General features: G+C 38.9%; 2 protein-coding genes across 2 annotated transcripts; one reads left to right on the top strand and one right to left on the bottom strand.

The window, feature by feature from the left end:
• Positions 1-673: 673 nt before the first annotated feature.
• On the bottom strand, positions 674-5,168 carry mtrf1l (mitochondrial translational release factor 1-like). The gene is made up of 8 exons (XM_080869544.1): positions 4,107-5,168; positions 3,914-3,993; positions 3,636-3,740; positions 3,371-3,449; positions 2,144-2,307; positions 1,841-1,958; positions 1,326-1,462; positions 674-1,097 (listed from the first exon to the last, which is right to left on the bottom strand). The coding sequence occupies exons 1-8, from the start codon at positions 4,504-4,506 to the stop codon at positions 885-887; spliced, it is 1,296 nt and encodes a 431-aa protein (XP_080725670.1). The 5' UTR covers positions 4,507-5,168; the 3' UTR covers positions 674-884.
• Positions 5,169-9,660: 4,492 nt separating this feature from the next.
• fbxo5 (F-box protein 5) lies at positions 9,661-12,968 on the top strand. The gene is made up of 6 exons (XM_080869545.1): positions 9,661-9,897; positions 10,431-10,996; positions 11,088-11,258; positions 11,418-11,508; positions 11,864-12,085; positions 12,250-12,968. Exons 2-6 carry the CDS (start codon positions 10,446-10,448, stop codon positions 12,493-12,495), a joined length of 1,281 nt encoding a protein of 426 aa, XP_080725671.1. The 5' UTR covers positions 9,661-9,897; positions 10,431-10,445; the 3' UTR covers positions 12,496-12,968.
• Positions 12,969-15,421: the final 2,453 nt, after the last annotated feature.

Raw genomic sequence — 15,421 nt, forward strand, 5'->3', positions numbered from 1 at the left:
AACAAGTTTTTAAAGTTTTTACTGAAGTGTTTCCATAGTCTAGTGGTTAACATGTTTGCCTAAAAACATCCCTAGTTTGAGACCAGAGGTTATAACCCTGAATAAACAGGAGGGTTGTAGAAAGGCATCTGGTGTCACATCTGTGCCAAATCAAATATATAGATCCATCTGCTGTGATGACCTCTTGGGTAGTAAGGAAGCAGAGAAAATTTATAATCCTGCTTAAGCAGTATGAACATTTAACATAAAAAAATCACCTAAAGTTTTTTTCAGCTCCTCCCTTGGTCACAGTGAGTCACCACAGTGAGTGGGTAGCTTCACATGTGTGATTCGGTGATTTGGCTTATTGGGGTTGGGTAATAGATCAGGAGAGGCTAGGGCCACTTTGCCCTCCATCTCAACACACCCCCTGCAGAAAAGCTCAGACTTTCCTGGCAGCAGATTCCTGCCTTGTCCTGTCCAGTTAATACTTGTTACACATCTGGCAGCATTTTTTGAAGGCTGCCCAGCATGAGACAATCACTGGAGAATCCATCTGCTATTATAATGAAAACAGATGAAGAATCTGCTGTGTTCATTTTCATTTCTGTTGCATGAAACGTGTTAGAATCAAATTTTTGAATTTCTCTTTCTTCAACTCACGAGTTACCAAAACATACGACTTTGTGATCACTGTGCAGCTCATACATTTTATTTACCACTTTTTTTGGTTTGTTGTGACGCTGCTTATCACCTTCAGATACGCATCTCGTATCAGGCACTGCTGAGATTTGTGCCCACTTTCAATGCATCATCTTCTTCTTCCCCACACAGTTTTTACAGTCTAGGAATGACCAGCATTACATTACTATTTGAAATAAATGCACATTCTGTAAGAGACAAAGTCATGAGCTGTCCTGACTGTTTTCTCCCAGCAGTTCCATGAGAATCTCCTGGTTGGAAAACTCCTTAAGTGAAGAGTTCATTTCATCCAGAAGATCCTCTCCCAGCAGGAAGCTTTTTAAATCGTGCAGAGTCAAGCTGATCCGGTGGTCTGTTATGCGATCTTGGGAAAAGTTGTAGGTCCGAATCTTCTCTGATCGTCCTTTAGTGCCGATCTGGAGGACAAGGAAGAGGAGAAGCACTGAATTTAGCAATGTTTGTTACTTCTAGCAACAAAACCACTAATATCTTACCTGTGTTTTCATTATATTTTCACACCAGTCAAATTCAACATCATGTCAGAGTTTTAGAGACAAAGCATCACATCTGTATTTTATGTTGTATTTTATGGTTTCCACCTGTGGTTTACCTTTAACTGTCCTTTGTATCTCACTGTGTCCCACCTGTATTTTCCGCTGGTTGTAGCGTTTGCTGGTCTCCTCTTCCAGCTTCATGCTGTACAGTTTTGCTCTCAGGGACTTCATGGCTTTCTCCCTGTTCTTCAGTTGGGATCGCTCCTGCTGGCATTCCGCGACCACACCTGCCCAACAAACACACAATAAAGATCTACTTTACTGCATTTATCCATCCTTACATTTTCTTCCCCTTATCTAATTCAGGGTCGTGGGGGATCTGGAGGCTATCTACTGGATAAGATACAGGGTACAGCCTGGATAGGTTGCCAGTCTGTCGCAGTGCTAATACATATGCACAAACAACCATTCACGCTCACTATCACACCTACAGTCAGCTTACAATCACCAATTAACCTAGCTCTTTTCAACCACTTTAAACAGCACTGTCATCTCCTTTCATTAATAATCTATGAAAAACAGTCCATTTTCCCCATTAGTGGAAAGAATAAAAGATGCCCGAAACTTGTTTGCCATGTATTGCATTCAGTTTGTACAGTTTTTACCTGTAGGAAGATGAACTATCCTGACAGCGCTGTCTGTGGTGTTGACATGTTGACCTCCAGCTCCACTCGCCCTCTTAGTGTCTATCCTGAGATCCTTTGGGTTTATTGTGAAAGAGATCTGACAAGAACACACACAAACACTACAAATTACACATACTACATATATTTAGATAAGCAGCAGCTAAACACAACAAAACACTCTGGAAACTTTGTAAGTTTATTGAGGATTCATTTAAGCAAACTGAGCTGTTTTAACAGCATCCTTGTTATTTGGATACATCCATCTATCGTGTGCAGCTGTACCTCAGTGGGCTGGGGCAGCACAGCCACAGTCATGGTGCTGGTGTGCATCCGGCCCTGTTTTTCAGTCTTGGGAACCCTCTGAACGCGATGAACTCCTGCCTCAAACTTCATCCTTTTGTAGCTCTGAGGGCCGCTGATACTAGCTGAGGCGTGACGTAGTCCACCTGTTCATATGTGAGCAGTGAAAAAAATGTGAATTCAGTTTTTTATTTGGCAAATAATTAACATAGATTAACATAAATAAATTTAATATTTGTGTATTCTTATTTTTGTTTTGTTTTTGTTTTTTTACAATAGGTGGTCTAAGGAATTTGTTAAGCACTGTAGCATAAAAAAGCTGATTTCCCTGATGTTGTTTTATTATAACAACCGCTAAAATGTCACTACTCTAATACAAAAACAGATGGAAAAAATTAGGTATGAATTGAGTCTTTTAATGTGACCATGAATAAAGTATTTGTTTTGGTGCATGTTTTTAGATTACAAGTTTAAAAATGAACCTTTGCCCACTGTTTACTGGCACTATTTGAATCCATGCTGCCAAACATTCAGCATTTCTGTGACACAAGGGCTCCCTCTTGTGCTTGATATAAGTTATTACAATTTTACCAAATCAAAGCTTCAGGCCTTTGCTGTTTTTTGTAAACACATATTTTACGAATCTACTTTTTCTTCTTTTTTTAATTAGACATCACCTCATAACCTAAATTTCAGTCACTAGCTGAAAAATTGCCAAACACTGTCTTTTCCATGTGGAAAGGACACATAAAATTGAGTTCACTCTGATTCTGACAGATACTAAACGAGAAAATCCGTAAAAGCGTAAGAGTGACCACGTGACTGAGACCAATTTGATTCTTCTCTCAAATTTGTTAAACAAGCATTTCTGTTTTCTGTGAAGTTTTCTTAGTGCATGGCATTATTTTTGTTTGTGCTTTCTTTTGTCTTTTAGGATTATTACTTTGCTATGACTAAATATAGTAATTCGAAATTTGGCTTCTGTAAACTACATGATTTCATATATATGATGCTGAGCTTGTGTCTTTAACTGAACAGATCTATTTTAATTTCTTTCCTTCATTTGGAAATCCAATAAATAAATTAAGGGAATCTATTTTTTTTTAAAAACAACTGTAATGATAGTTTTCTTAAAAGGTGTAACAATGATATGATGGCAAAAATACATTTGTGGAAGATTTTGTAATAGAAATGTATGTGTCGACTGACCTAGCTCACTGGTTGTGTGCTCCAGGATGTCAAAGGACCAGCTGTGGTGATGAGCAAAGCCCTGGTACATGTCAAACACCTTAAGGGGAGAGGAAGTTGGCATGTAAATACAGAAAAAAAACCTTTCGCTTAATTCTTTATTTTTTTTATTCTTTCTTTATTCTTTATTGCAGATGGCAATTGTGTCTGTGAGCATCCCGTTTTTGGCCTGCTGCAATAGCAATATTCAATTTAAAATAACTAATACACATATGTACTTCCTGACCTCAGCAGTGAACAGCATGGCTTCTTGACCACCAACGCCAGCGGTGACCTCCAGGACGAGGTCACTCAGATCAGTCTCCTCCTCTGGAATCAATAGATCCAGAATCTGATTTGATGATGCATGTTGATTAACAAGAGAAATGTGATAATGTGTCAGCTGTGCGACAAGTATAACAACACTGAAAATGCAAAGAGAAACGCTGTCAGCGCGCTCAATAAGATTTACCAACAGCTCGGTTGAGACCTTGATATCACAAAGTGAAAAAATCAAGTTTCTACCTTTTGTCTAAGAGTTTGAATATCTTCCAAACAGCCTGCTCTCTCCACCTCTGCCAGTTCCCGCAAAGATGGGTCTTCATCTTTGAGGAAAAACAGACACAAATACAATTTTTACCATAATCTGAGAGTGATTCTACTCTCACAAAGTGAGAGCCAACTGTGGCTTATTAATTAGAGATCTTTCTCCACAAACCTTTCAGAAGCGTCTCAGTCTCTGCAATCTCTTTTTGCTTGGTGTCCAGCTCTCTGATGGTCTGGATAAGAGGAGCCAGAAGGGACACTTTGGTCCTCTTGGCCTTCAGTTCATCCTCACTGCACTGCTCCTCTCCCAAATTACCACTGATGGCTTGTAAACATTCGCTGTACTGTGCCTCAGTCTTCCTCAGGTGCTCCTGCAGAGACTTCCTGGCAAAAATCTCATCCACTGACAGCAACTTCACCATCAGTGGTGTGCTGGTGTAAAGAGTTCTTTTAGCTCTATTTTCAACACTTTGGTTTAAGACATATGGTGGTTTTTGAAAGTGAGGTATCCATAGGTTATAGGCAGACTCTTTTACTCTGGGCAGAAGGTTTACAAGTCTTCTGTAAGCCATTTTACATGTAGATGTGGCTGAAATATTCACTGCGTAGTAAACAGACTTGATTTTTGTCGGTCTCTAGTCCATTTAGCCAAATCTCATTCAAAAATACAAAAGTTGGTATTTATTTATGTTTTAACACAAATAAATTACTCCCAGATGCTAGGGACCATTTTTGACCCGAGCACAACACAAGGGTTACGATACAGCCTATATAGTGAAGAAAAATTCTTCAACTTGGCGTAAATATAACACGGTAGTGATAATTTTACTTTTTTAAAATTTTGTAACAGGTTCAAGTCAGTGGTGAGCAGCTATAATGCGGAATACTACAACCAACAACAGATTATTCTTTTGGATTTAGAAAATCTTTGACAAAACATGGCTGATGGGCGGGGTTTTTACTATTAAGCCTGAACTAATCTACAAAAACATGATATGAATATCTGAGGAGGTAAACAACTCACTGAAGGTTCCCTGCTAGCTCAACGTGATCATGAAATCAAATGTCAAGCTGCCGAATGCTTTACTCCATTTTTCCAGTTAGCGGTGTCTATATCGGAACAGGCTCCAGTCATTAATTCTTTAAACATTGTCTAGAAACGTCCTATTAACATCATTTACAAACAGCTTGCGTCGTTACCACCTTGCTAAAGGGCGCAGACATATTGAACATTTTCTTCTTTTTTTCATATTTCTTGCGGTTGGGAAACAGCTTTACAGTTCACTGCTGCCACCTCCTGGATGGTGCTGTGTACTGCACCTGGCCACAATGAGAAACTAAAGAATGGGTTACCACACATGGGTCCGTTCTTCGTACCTCGCTTACTACATCCAAGATCAAATCATCGCTATTCCGGTTCTCCGAACACACCTGTTGTTGACGATTAGTATAGCTGGATGAAGTAATGTGAGATCACTGGGTGGCTTAACAGGGGCTACGCATCGATAGTAGAAACATTGATCGGCAACCCTTTGATTGGTCGGCGAAAATGTCGAAGGAGCGCGCTCGGTATTTTTCGGCAGCAGAGCAAGAACTCTTGATTGAGGGATTTCAGGAGTTTCAGAGTTTAATTAAAACGCAAGGGAACACTGCAAAGGCTGCAAAAGCAAGGAGAGAGGGCTGGCAGAAAGTTGCTGACAAATTAAACTCGTAAGTAATTTAATAATAATAATAATAATGGATTGGATTTATATAGCGCTTTTCAAGGCACCCAAAGCGCTTTACAATACCACTATTCATTCACTCTCACATTCACACACTGGTGGAGGCAAGCTACAGTTGTAGCCACAGCTGCCCTGGGGCAGACTGACAGAAGCCAGGCTGCCATATCGCGCCATCGGCCCCTCTGGCCAACACCAGTAGGCGGTAGGGTAAATTTATTATATTATATTACATTATATCATATTATATTATATTACATTATATCCTCTTTCACATTAGAGCCACAACAGGACCCACTAGAACATGGGAACAAGTAAAAGTGAAATATAAGAATATCCTACAGAATGGTAATATTTATCACTTATATTGCTTTTATTCTCTAAGAAAGAGACCCTGAAATAATCTGTTTGTTTGTTTATAACAGCAACCAAGAAAAGGGCAGAGCAAAAAAAGACAGGTGGTGGTCCTGCACCCCCTCGTCAACAAGTTGGTTAAGTAAATAATACCCTCACGGGAAAATCGATATCTCTCTATGAGCACACTGTCGCGCTGAGCTAAAGGATCCTGTCTATCCCGCAATATACGCTGAGTTCTGAAAACTCTCCTTATCAATCTTGCACCTTCCGCAATGGGTGGCTCGCGTATACGGACAGGACATGGCTGCGACAGACTTCCCAAATCCACCTTCGCTTTTATAGCCGTGGTCTCTCATCTTGATTACACGAAGTAATTTACTCTTACTACTCTACAATATGAATTACATCGGAAATAATCAAATACATGAAATAGAATGATTAATAGTACATTTCCCTTTTTTTAGGAAATGACCTGTATGTATCTGTATGGAATCAATAAAAGGATCAAGTACTGCATTAACTTTAGTTACATTGATAATATTTATTTATGGTAAAACAGTGGTAAAATATCGCTGTTGCTTTCGGACATACCTGAGTGGCCGCGATCTAATCTTGTTTACATAAAGTAAGCCTGCTCCCGAGCAGGTTTACGCTTACGGATCTGTTGCTATGACAGCAAGTCCCGGATGAGCTTCGGAGAACCGAACGATCCAAGATCACGCGAAATCGTCAACAATCAAATCCAGCTAACTTACTTAGCGAGGTACGAAGAACGGAGGCTTCCAGCTTCAGTTTGACTGTAATTTCATATTTACTTCTAATTTCTGACTACCAATTTGTTAACTTGGAAGAGATAGTCTAATTCAAATTAGACTACATACTGATGTTTTTGTTTTTTATGGTATAATTTATCATAAATTCTCAAACCGGCATGAAAGTTGAATAAAAATGGCATTTTCTTCATATTTGTGACTAAGAATTTCATGTCATTCAACATGTTTATTACCCATTTCTGAAGGATATAACTATTTACCCTTCAGAAACTGTCACAACTGAAGAAGCCTCTCAGATGAGAGGTGAACCGTCTTCATATAACTTAAAGTCCAATTTGTTTCCTTCCAATCTCCCTAGACTTCTAAAAAAAGAATTTAAGATGGAATGACCCCCATGTTATTCTTTGACCAAACTTATTGAAACTAACCTTAGATATGAGCACACCTTCTTCTTTGAGCTAATGATATAAATGAATACTAAATTCAGTAAGCTTCCCATCCTTGATGAACTTGTCAACAAAATCCACACTGTAAATGCTACTTGAACAGACAAGGAAAAGACAAATATCAGATATACTGTCATAAATTATATTTTAGAAATACATTTGAATGAATTTAGCCTATTGGATGTGCAAATGTGTAATGTTAATAAATCCCTGACCCCCAAGATAAACATATCCTTCCATATATAATTATACTAATCAGTCTTGCACAATCTTGCTGCTACTAATTAACAAGGCTGCTTTGTTTTTAATTAACTGTGGGGTGGGGGGTTTCGAGTGGCCTCTCATGGCATTTGGAGTCAATGATATTGCATGTGAATTGTAGACCCCCCACTGCTTGGGCATGGTGTGAATCATTAGGATTAATTAACAGGCCACTTGAATATATCGCTGAAACCCATATTATACTGGAAGTAATTGGCAATCAAGAGGATGAGCAGGGACCATATCGTTAGCTTCATAGCATAATTGCCTAAGTCATTTGACTAAGTCAATGACTTAGGCACTTATGCTATGAAGCTAACGATATGTGGTCTGGGGTGCAGGTATTTCACTGTGTTCTGTCTTAAATCTGGAAACAATAATTCATTGGCACACATGCATGAACAAAACTCTCTAATATCAGCATCAACACATCAATACAAACACATAATTTTGCTTGGTACATACTTTGCATACTTTACTGCTTGCTCTGGACCACAGTAGATTGTTCAGCGCTCAAAATAGACACCAGGAAAAATAGCACACAGTTTCCCCACTTTAAACTGTTAAAGTTTAAAGTCGTATACAACAGACTGTTAAATAACATTATTGCATATACACCTTTAGCTTGCAGAAACTGTAAGCTAAATAGCAAAGAATGGCCTTTGTGGCTTTTACAAAAACGATTTGGTCACCTGAGCATTTTATTGACTTTAAGCTGCTTTGAAATGTATCTGGGACAGCTTTCAACCAGAACGACTAAACTTGTAAATTAGAGTTTGACAACAGGATCAAGAGACTAAACTTATCAGGGTGGACTCCAGTATGCAAAATGAGCCGTCACATACATCTTCAGTGACCCTCTCTCATGTTTTCTCCCAGTTGATCAACAATTCCCATTTCACTGTCCTGTAAATATTAAATTATACAGAGATCCTGATTATGTTTTTTATGACTTAAATAACAGAAAAGTGTTAGAGAAAAAAGCTGAGACAGTGTCTGGAAATAAACCTACATTACATCCCCCAGCTTCCCCCACTGGTTTCAGTGAAAGAGCTACTTAACACATTCCAGGCAGGGTGTGAACTTAACCATCCTGTACATTATCTGCATTGTAGAGCTTTTGTTTGTCAAGCAGTGGGAATCATGGCAGGAAAGAGTCTCTTATTCATGTTTTCCATGTAAGAACAGGCTCAATAAAACCCAGTGATGAAAATTGTTGTTTAAATGTTTAAATGTTTGAAGCATCCTGAAACGGGAGTGTTAGTTTCAGTCATAAATATTAATCAGGTACACTGATTAAACATCCGTGGGCCTTTCAAACTTTTCAGAAACCCTGCAAATAATTAATTGGTAATTGAATTTACCAGTATTTACCAAGCAATGGCTGATGTTTATCGTATGCCTAATTGGTTAAAGGTTGTGTGCTAAAGATTTTTAATAATAAATTCTATTTAAACAGTAGTATCGATTTTCACCCAAAATATCCCAATTAGTGCATGCATAATTTTATTTTTTCTAGTGTTAACAACACAGAATTATTCAATAGTAACTCTAATTTCAAGCTGCATTAAAGATTCCGAACATACCAACTTTAAAAAAAGACTTTAACCTCCTCTAAGACCCAAACTCTTTCACGGCATGCATTTTTAATTTCTCTTTGATATTTGGTCACATTGGGGCCCGATGAATGTAAAAACAAATAAGTACCAGATTTTTTTTAAACCTTACTTTTGTTTTTAAGAAAAATAAGAGCCACATACGAGGATATTCGTTTAAAACTTTGATAAAACTGTAGCAGTATAATGTCCTCGTAAGTGGATATCAGGCCCTTGTAGAGCAAAATTGAGTATTTTGGTCTAAATAACCCAAAATGTGATGTCCACATATGTGGACGCCAGGTCCTAGGAGGTTAAAAGGCTTATTTCGCCTATGAAGTGCCATATTCAAAATATAGGATTTGGAAATATTATTTTGTTTTTTGCATATTTGCGGTCTGCAAAATATGCTAAGTTCCGGAGGATGCCACGATTTTCAAATCGGCTAACGTTTAGAAACTTCTTACGTTTAAGTGCGTGAGATATATCTGTTTACATTAGCTTCAAACGCTGAATGGCGCTCAGAAAGGCCATGTTTTTTTCACGACAGTTTTGCAGTGGGAACACGTTCACTGCGCGGTGACGTCACCGAAACTGAAGCCAGCTTTCATTTGTTGACGTTTTAAAGAGACAACCTCCCCTTGTACTGTGATTGGTTTGCGCCATTTGCGCACCGATTTCAAAAGAGTGGCTGCAACTGGCGGATTTTCAGTTGAGGAGTATTTAATCTGGGAAGAGCGGGCGACAGTCGAGAAGATACTTGACCAGCTACTAGGACTCTTCTGTGGATAACGATATAACAACAGTAAGGTAAGAGGAGTTACGTACCTTTTCTAAACTTTTAAGAGTTCTCTTTAGCGGAATGTTATTCTGTTCGCGGTATGAGGAGTTTGTCATAAGTCGCTTCTTAGTTGCAAACTACTTACCATATTATCATCTAAGACCACGCAAATGTAGCTCGGTATTATAACAGGATTTTATTTAACGCCCATCACTCTCATTAATGTCCAGTTCATGTTATTTGACATACGTTTGACCAAAGACAGCATAAATGGGCGAAAACCGAGTAGCTTCACGTCATCGCTACATTTCCGCCAAATTTGCATCGCGCCAAAATCAAGACTTTGGAAAACTATCTTATTGAAAAGTTTCCAACCTTATTTCCCCTTTTAAACAACAGTGTTTATATTATAGCTTTATTCCCTGTCTAGCCACTCATAGCTTACATTTGATGTTTAATGTGGCCTGGTTAGCTTGCATTTGGGAAGCTGTGTTGCGTTCAGTCCCGTACACTCCGTAAAACCTAACCTAACACAATCTTGTTATTTCTCTCCTGTACTTAGAAATCTGCAAAGTGAATGTCTCATTCTAACGGAATCATCATGAAGTTTGCCGCGTGCGAATCTCCAAGAGCCTCTGCCGTGGAGGCCAAAGCTTCCCCAGTAAAAGAGCCCATCCCCATCAAACCTCAGTGTTCCCCTGTAAAGGTGACCACGGTGTTGTTCTCTTCCAAAAACAACACCAGTGCAATCCACGACAAGGAAAACAGCACTGGCATGGCGCATGACAGGACTCTGGAGTTTGAGGATAGTGGTTATCTCTCTCTGCAAAACAGTCAGATTGAATATCACCATGAGAACGAAGAGGATGTCCACATCCTGGGAAAGTCCACAGTAGTGTCGTCTACTGCTACAAATCAAGGAATGCCACATAATTCTCCTTCCAAATGTCAAGTAAGGAGCACCCCTATTCAACTGGAGGCAGTCTGCACTCCTGTGGTTCGTCCCCAGAGGAGAACTGCGGCATACTCGTCGTCCACCCCATCCGGCCATCACAGCCACCTGCCTATACTGAACTTCCAGCGGGTTGTGTGTGAAGAACTTGCTAAGAGCTATGAGAAGAATAAGAGGTAAGATTTTGACATCTTGTTTGACTGGGTGTTCATCTAGATTGGTTTACGCTTGGGCAGCTATAAAATGTTGTCTTTCTATGTGTGTTAGGTACGACTGGAGCATTGTCACAAAAGTTGCAGAGAATTTTCTTTTGGATCGGGTGATTGGACGTCAGATGGGCTTGGAGTACAGCGATATCTTTCAGTCTCTGCTGGCCAGAAACATGAGATGTATCCTGACAAAGATCCTGGCCTTTCTGGAAGACTTGGACCTCATTAGGTAAGCTACAAACCTTCACTTTGTCCTATCTGGATAAATGTATTTGGCAGTAAGGAAATTTGAATTTAGGTGATATCAGAATTAATTTTTGAATCTTTGTAACTGTTAATTTTGTGCTCTTATTAATCGCATGTTACATTTCCTTTTTCAACTTCACAGTTGTAAGAAAGTGAGCAGGACTTGGAGGAAAATCATCTGTGAAGATGCAGCAGCTCTGAGGCGGTGTCAGCGAGCTGAGCAGGAACTCAGGGTGAGGAAACTCGCACAACATGACACTGATTCAGACAATGCTTTTGTGCTTCAGGCCATCAGTGTGATTCTTATCAAGTAGTTACATAGTAAGAAAGACCACAACTTACCGTACAGGTCTTCTTACAAGTTATTTAAAAGAACAGTTGCACATGTAAGGAAAACATGCAACGGGTGGTTGTTAGAGCTATAAGAAAGGATGACGCATTCACAATTCATGTCATTCTTTCTATAAGGCAACCTGAATAAGAATATTTAGTTTTGAGTCTTTATTTTGTTTTTTCTTGCAACAATATGAATAACAGTATACTGCTAAAGCTGCAAATGTTCTAATCATTTGATTAATTCATTTTTAGGAGTCAAGAAACTCTCTGAGACAGAGGGGTATTGGTTTGACAAGAGATGTGGCCGTCTCCAGGATGGTGCTGTCCTGCATGCAGACCACGGCTTCCTCAAAGACTCCATCTTCATCATCCTCCTCGTCCACCCCCAGCTGCATGACCACCAGACGGGCTGCTTCCTCTCAGAGAGGCAGCACACCCACCTCCCGATGCTCACGCTTCAACGAGTACATCCAGGTGAGCATCGTTTTCAACAATTCACTCTGATGCAACAGAACTGAAAAACAACCTCATGGCCAAGATTAATTTTCCAAATGATGTTTTCACTGTAGGAAATGCATAAATGTTCCTTATAGCCTTGTTTTTAACAAACCTCCATGTTTCATTCTTTCTATCTCCAGGCTGCCAGCACTCTGAAGCAACACGAGTCTCTTCGTGCCTGCAAACGCTGCGGCTCACCAGCGACACATCTGAATGAGGTTCAGAAAGCTACGTGCACTCGCCTTAGTTGTCTCTTCACCTTCTGCACTCGCTGTCAGGAGTCTTTCCACGGCTCGACCCCCTGCAGAACCGTGACTCCCCGAGCCAACTTCTCTAAGACGTCACCGGGGAGCGCTCGCAGCAAGAAGAACATCAGGCGACTGTGATGGAAGCTTTGTGGAATTTTATTCAGATTTTTTTTTTTTTTTTTTTTTTTAAAGCAGCTAACCTCTGAGCCAGCAGTGTTTCCACTAGCACTGTCCAAACCTCGGACAAGAGTGGAAGTTTTTATATAAGCTCGACCTGAAAATGCAAGGCTTCACTGCACGTACTTTTCCCAAAACCTGTATACGGAAGTCAACACTGAGTGAAACACTCAAAGAAAACTGACACAATCGAACAAAAAATATATCCTGATTGTGAGAAGACGATGCCAAAAAACCCAAAATAAAGGCTTTTATTTTATTTTAAATGAAATGTATGTAAATATATTGTAATGTAACTTTTAGATAATGTAAATTGTTTAGTAGTTTTAAATAAATTTTTGATACTCAGGAAATATGAATAAGTATTAAAGTTTATTGTATTGTACTGTATGGTATGGTATTTCCTGTAAATACATTGTTTCTTTAAAACCTTACCTTGTGTTATTCTACTTATTTTTAAAAACACAACATTTATCTCAGGGAAGCTGAGTAAAGCTTCTGCGCTCATCAGTTTAGTTTGCAATAAGAAGTGATGTGCCTTTGCCATCAGTTTAACACTGCTTTGAAGTTTGAATTCTGTATATTTAAACTGCTAAATCACAAACAATTTAAATTTTCGCAGTTTAGTTTAAATGATACTTAAGTCGGTTTTATTTATATGGTACCAATTCAGCTAAGCCTGGTTCATTACCTATAGAAGACCGTAGTGGCATTTAAATTAATGGCAAGCATGAAAGGAAAAGCTCTGCTTCATGGGAAATCCTACGGCAACATAACTAAAGGATTTAAGGTCTCCTGATCCTGCTTTTATCAAAAAGGAAAGTGAAGCGTTCACTTAAAAGTGCAGATGGTCTGTTCCCTGATCAAAACTGGGAGCTGGTTCTACGCAAGTGGTTTGATAGCTGAAGGCTCTTTCTCCTTTTCTGCTTTCTCAAACTCTGAAATGACAAACATGCAGCCTGTAAACAAAGCACCTTATTGGGTTAATACTATACAAGATTTTTTTTAAATATGTAATACTAAATAATATGACTATTAAACTTTAATGCTTGATGACTACTTTCAGGCTGGACTGCAGAAACCTCAGAAAAACTTTGAGTATAACACCAACTACTGCATTTAAAGCTCCAAAGTATTTCTTTTTAATAATTTCCCACAGAGCCGCTGTAGTCAACATGCAGCCCCAGTGGCATCATTGGCATCAGATGTGAACAATTTCTTTTCAATTCTATCTGCCAGCTTTTATTACAGCAGAGGGCAGTGTTGCTTGCTGCCTCTCCATCTCCTGTCCACTGAAGTAATCTATAACTGCGACTATGACTTAAATGAAAAAAAACCTCTCAGTGCCAAAGCTCTCTTGTGAAATATTTAAATTCTTTTAATACGACGAATTAAAGCCTGATTGTAAAAGCATTTCAAGCTGTATAAACAGCAACAAACTATGAGGAAAGGTCCGGGAAATCACATAAACAGGCAATTTTACCTAAAAGATAAAAATCCCATATACAGACACACAGACTAATTCACAAGGACAATTCAGCTTTTCTGTATTTTTTTGACCATTTGTCAACTTATGAAACTTGACTGTTATTTTGCTCTTCACATGGAAAATACAGGACATTTAAATGAACTGAAGTGATCTTGCAGTATCTTTCTGCAAGATACTGTGGATTATAGGATAACTGGTCATGTATGCTTGTACAGATTTATGTTAACACTTTAAATAAAACAGATGAATTATGGAGAGCCCATTTTTACAGAGTATTAAAAGAAAAAAACACATTTAAGCCCAGAAAATGTATAATCCGGTCTCATGTTTCATGAGGTGTACCTGCAGTGTATATACCTACCATGTACATCTTCTTACACAGGGGTCAGTTTTGGGGAAAAAAACTAAAAAAATAGTTCACAATTCATTGTGGCAGGCTAGCATGGTGACTCATGCTTAGGACAAACATGAAAAAGTATAGTTTTCACTTCCTCTTTTGCCTTTATACTCATGAGTACAGCACTGGGCCCAGTCTTGCAAATTCAGGCCAGAGGAGAGTGTTGACATTAATCACATATTTACATAATTTTCCTCAAAATTTCATGGTCCAACATCCTTTTATTACAGTGAAGATTCAAAATAAATTATTTTTGTTCGCCAGTCTTAATCTTCTTTATCTTGCTGTACGATCATCATGTAGCCACAGTCCTGTGAAACTCAAGGCCCCACCTGGCTCCTTGATCACCTCATAAAGGAGCTGCCTTGGAGGCGCATTTCCTCCAAGCTTCAGCAAAGATGCGACTGTCATGCGACTCTCGTGTGCACATTAATCTTCAGTGGTGAATCACCACTGAAGATTAATGTGCACCTTTCTTTGCTGAAGGGATTAACATGTAGTTAGTGAGGGAGGTGGTGCTTTCAAGCATCCATACATTTTCTGCTACATGTTGTTACGCTGGGGAAGATCCTTGACTACATTTTCCTCAGCGGTGTTCCACTATAATAATTTGGGGTTGCGTGCTCATGTTGGAGTGTTACATGATGTTCAATGAGGTCTTAATAACACCACAGTGAACCTGAAGAAGCCCTTGCTGTAGCATTCTTGGGTATCTCGTGAACACCCCAGTTTTTAATGTTTTACAAAAAGATTGGAGATTCTGGACAGAAGTTTTAGAAGTGTGTTACATTTATCAAAGTTATTATATTAATAATTTTCCAATACCCATCATAAACTCAGTTCTGCTTTTTGATAAAGTGCCTGCAAAACCTGAAGTGCCTTTTTAACGTTAGCATTTAAATGCATTTTATTTTTTATCCCTGTGAGTCTGACCTTGTGCTCTTGGAAAATCCGCTTTTAAAATAAACCCTCACAAGCATTTGAAAAGTTCCTCCTGGAAT

This window comes from Rhamphochromis sp. 'chilingali' (genome assembly GCF_963969265.1).
Source record: "Rhamphochromis sp. 'chilingali' genome assembly, chromosome: 20".
Lineage (NCBI taxonomy): Eukaryota > Metazoa > Chordata > Actinopteri > Cichliformes > Cichlidae > Rhamphochromis > Rhamphochromis sp. 'chilingali'.

Coding starts and splice junctions, on each gene's coding strand:
- mtrf1l (XM_080869544.1), bottom strand. CDS start 4,506: ATGGCTTACAGAAGACTTGTAAACCTTCTGCCCAGAGTAAAAGAGTCT. Junction 2,308..3,370: donor GCACACAACCAGTGAGCTAG/GTCAGTCGACAC, acceptor ACATATGAACAG/GTGGACTACGTCACGCCTCA. Junction 1,463..1,840: donor GATAGTTCATCTTCCTACAG/GTAAAAACTGTA, acceptor TTTGTTGGGCAG/GTGTGGTCGCGGAATGCCAG.
- fbxo5 (XM_080869545.1), top strand. CDS start 10,446: ATGTCTCATTCTAACGGAATCATCATGAAGTTTGCCGCGTGCGAATCT. Junction 10,997..11,087: donor AGCTATGAGAAGAATAAGAG/GTAAGATTTTGA, acceptor TATGTGTGTTAG/GTACGACTGGAGCATTGTCA. Junction 11,509..11,863: donor GAGCTGAGCAGGAACTCAGG/GTGAGGAAACTC, acceptor ATTCATTTTTAG/GAGTCAAGAAACTCTCTGAG.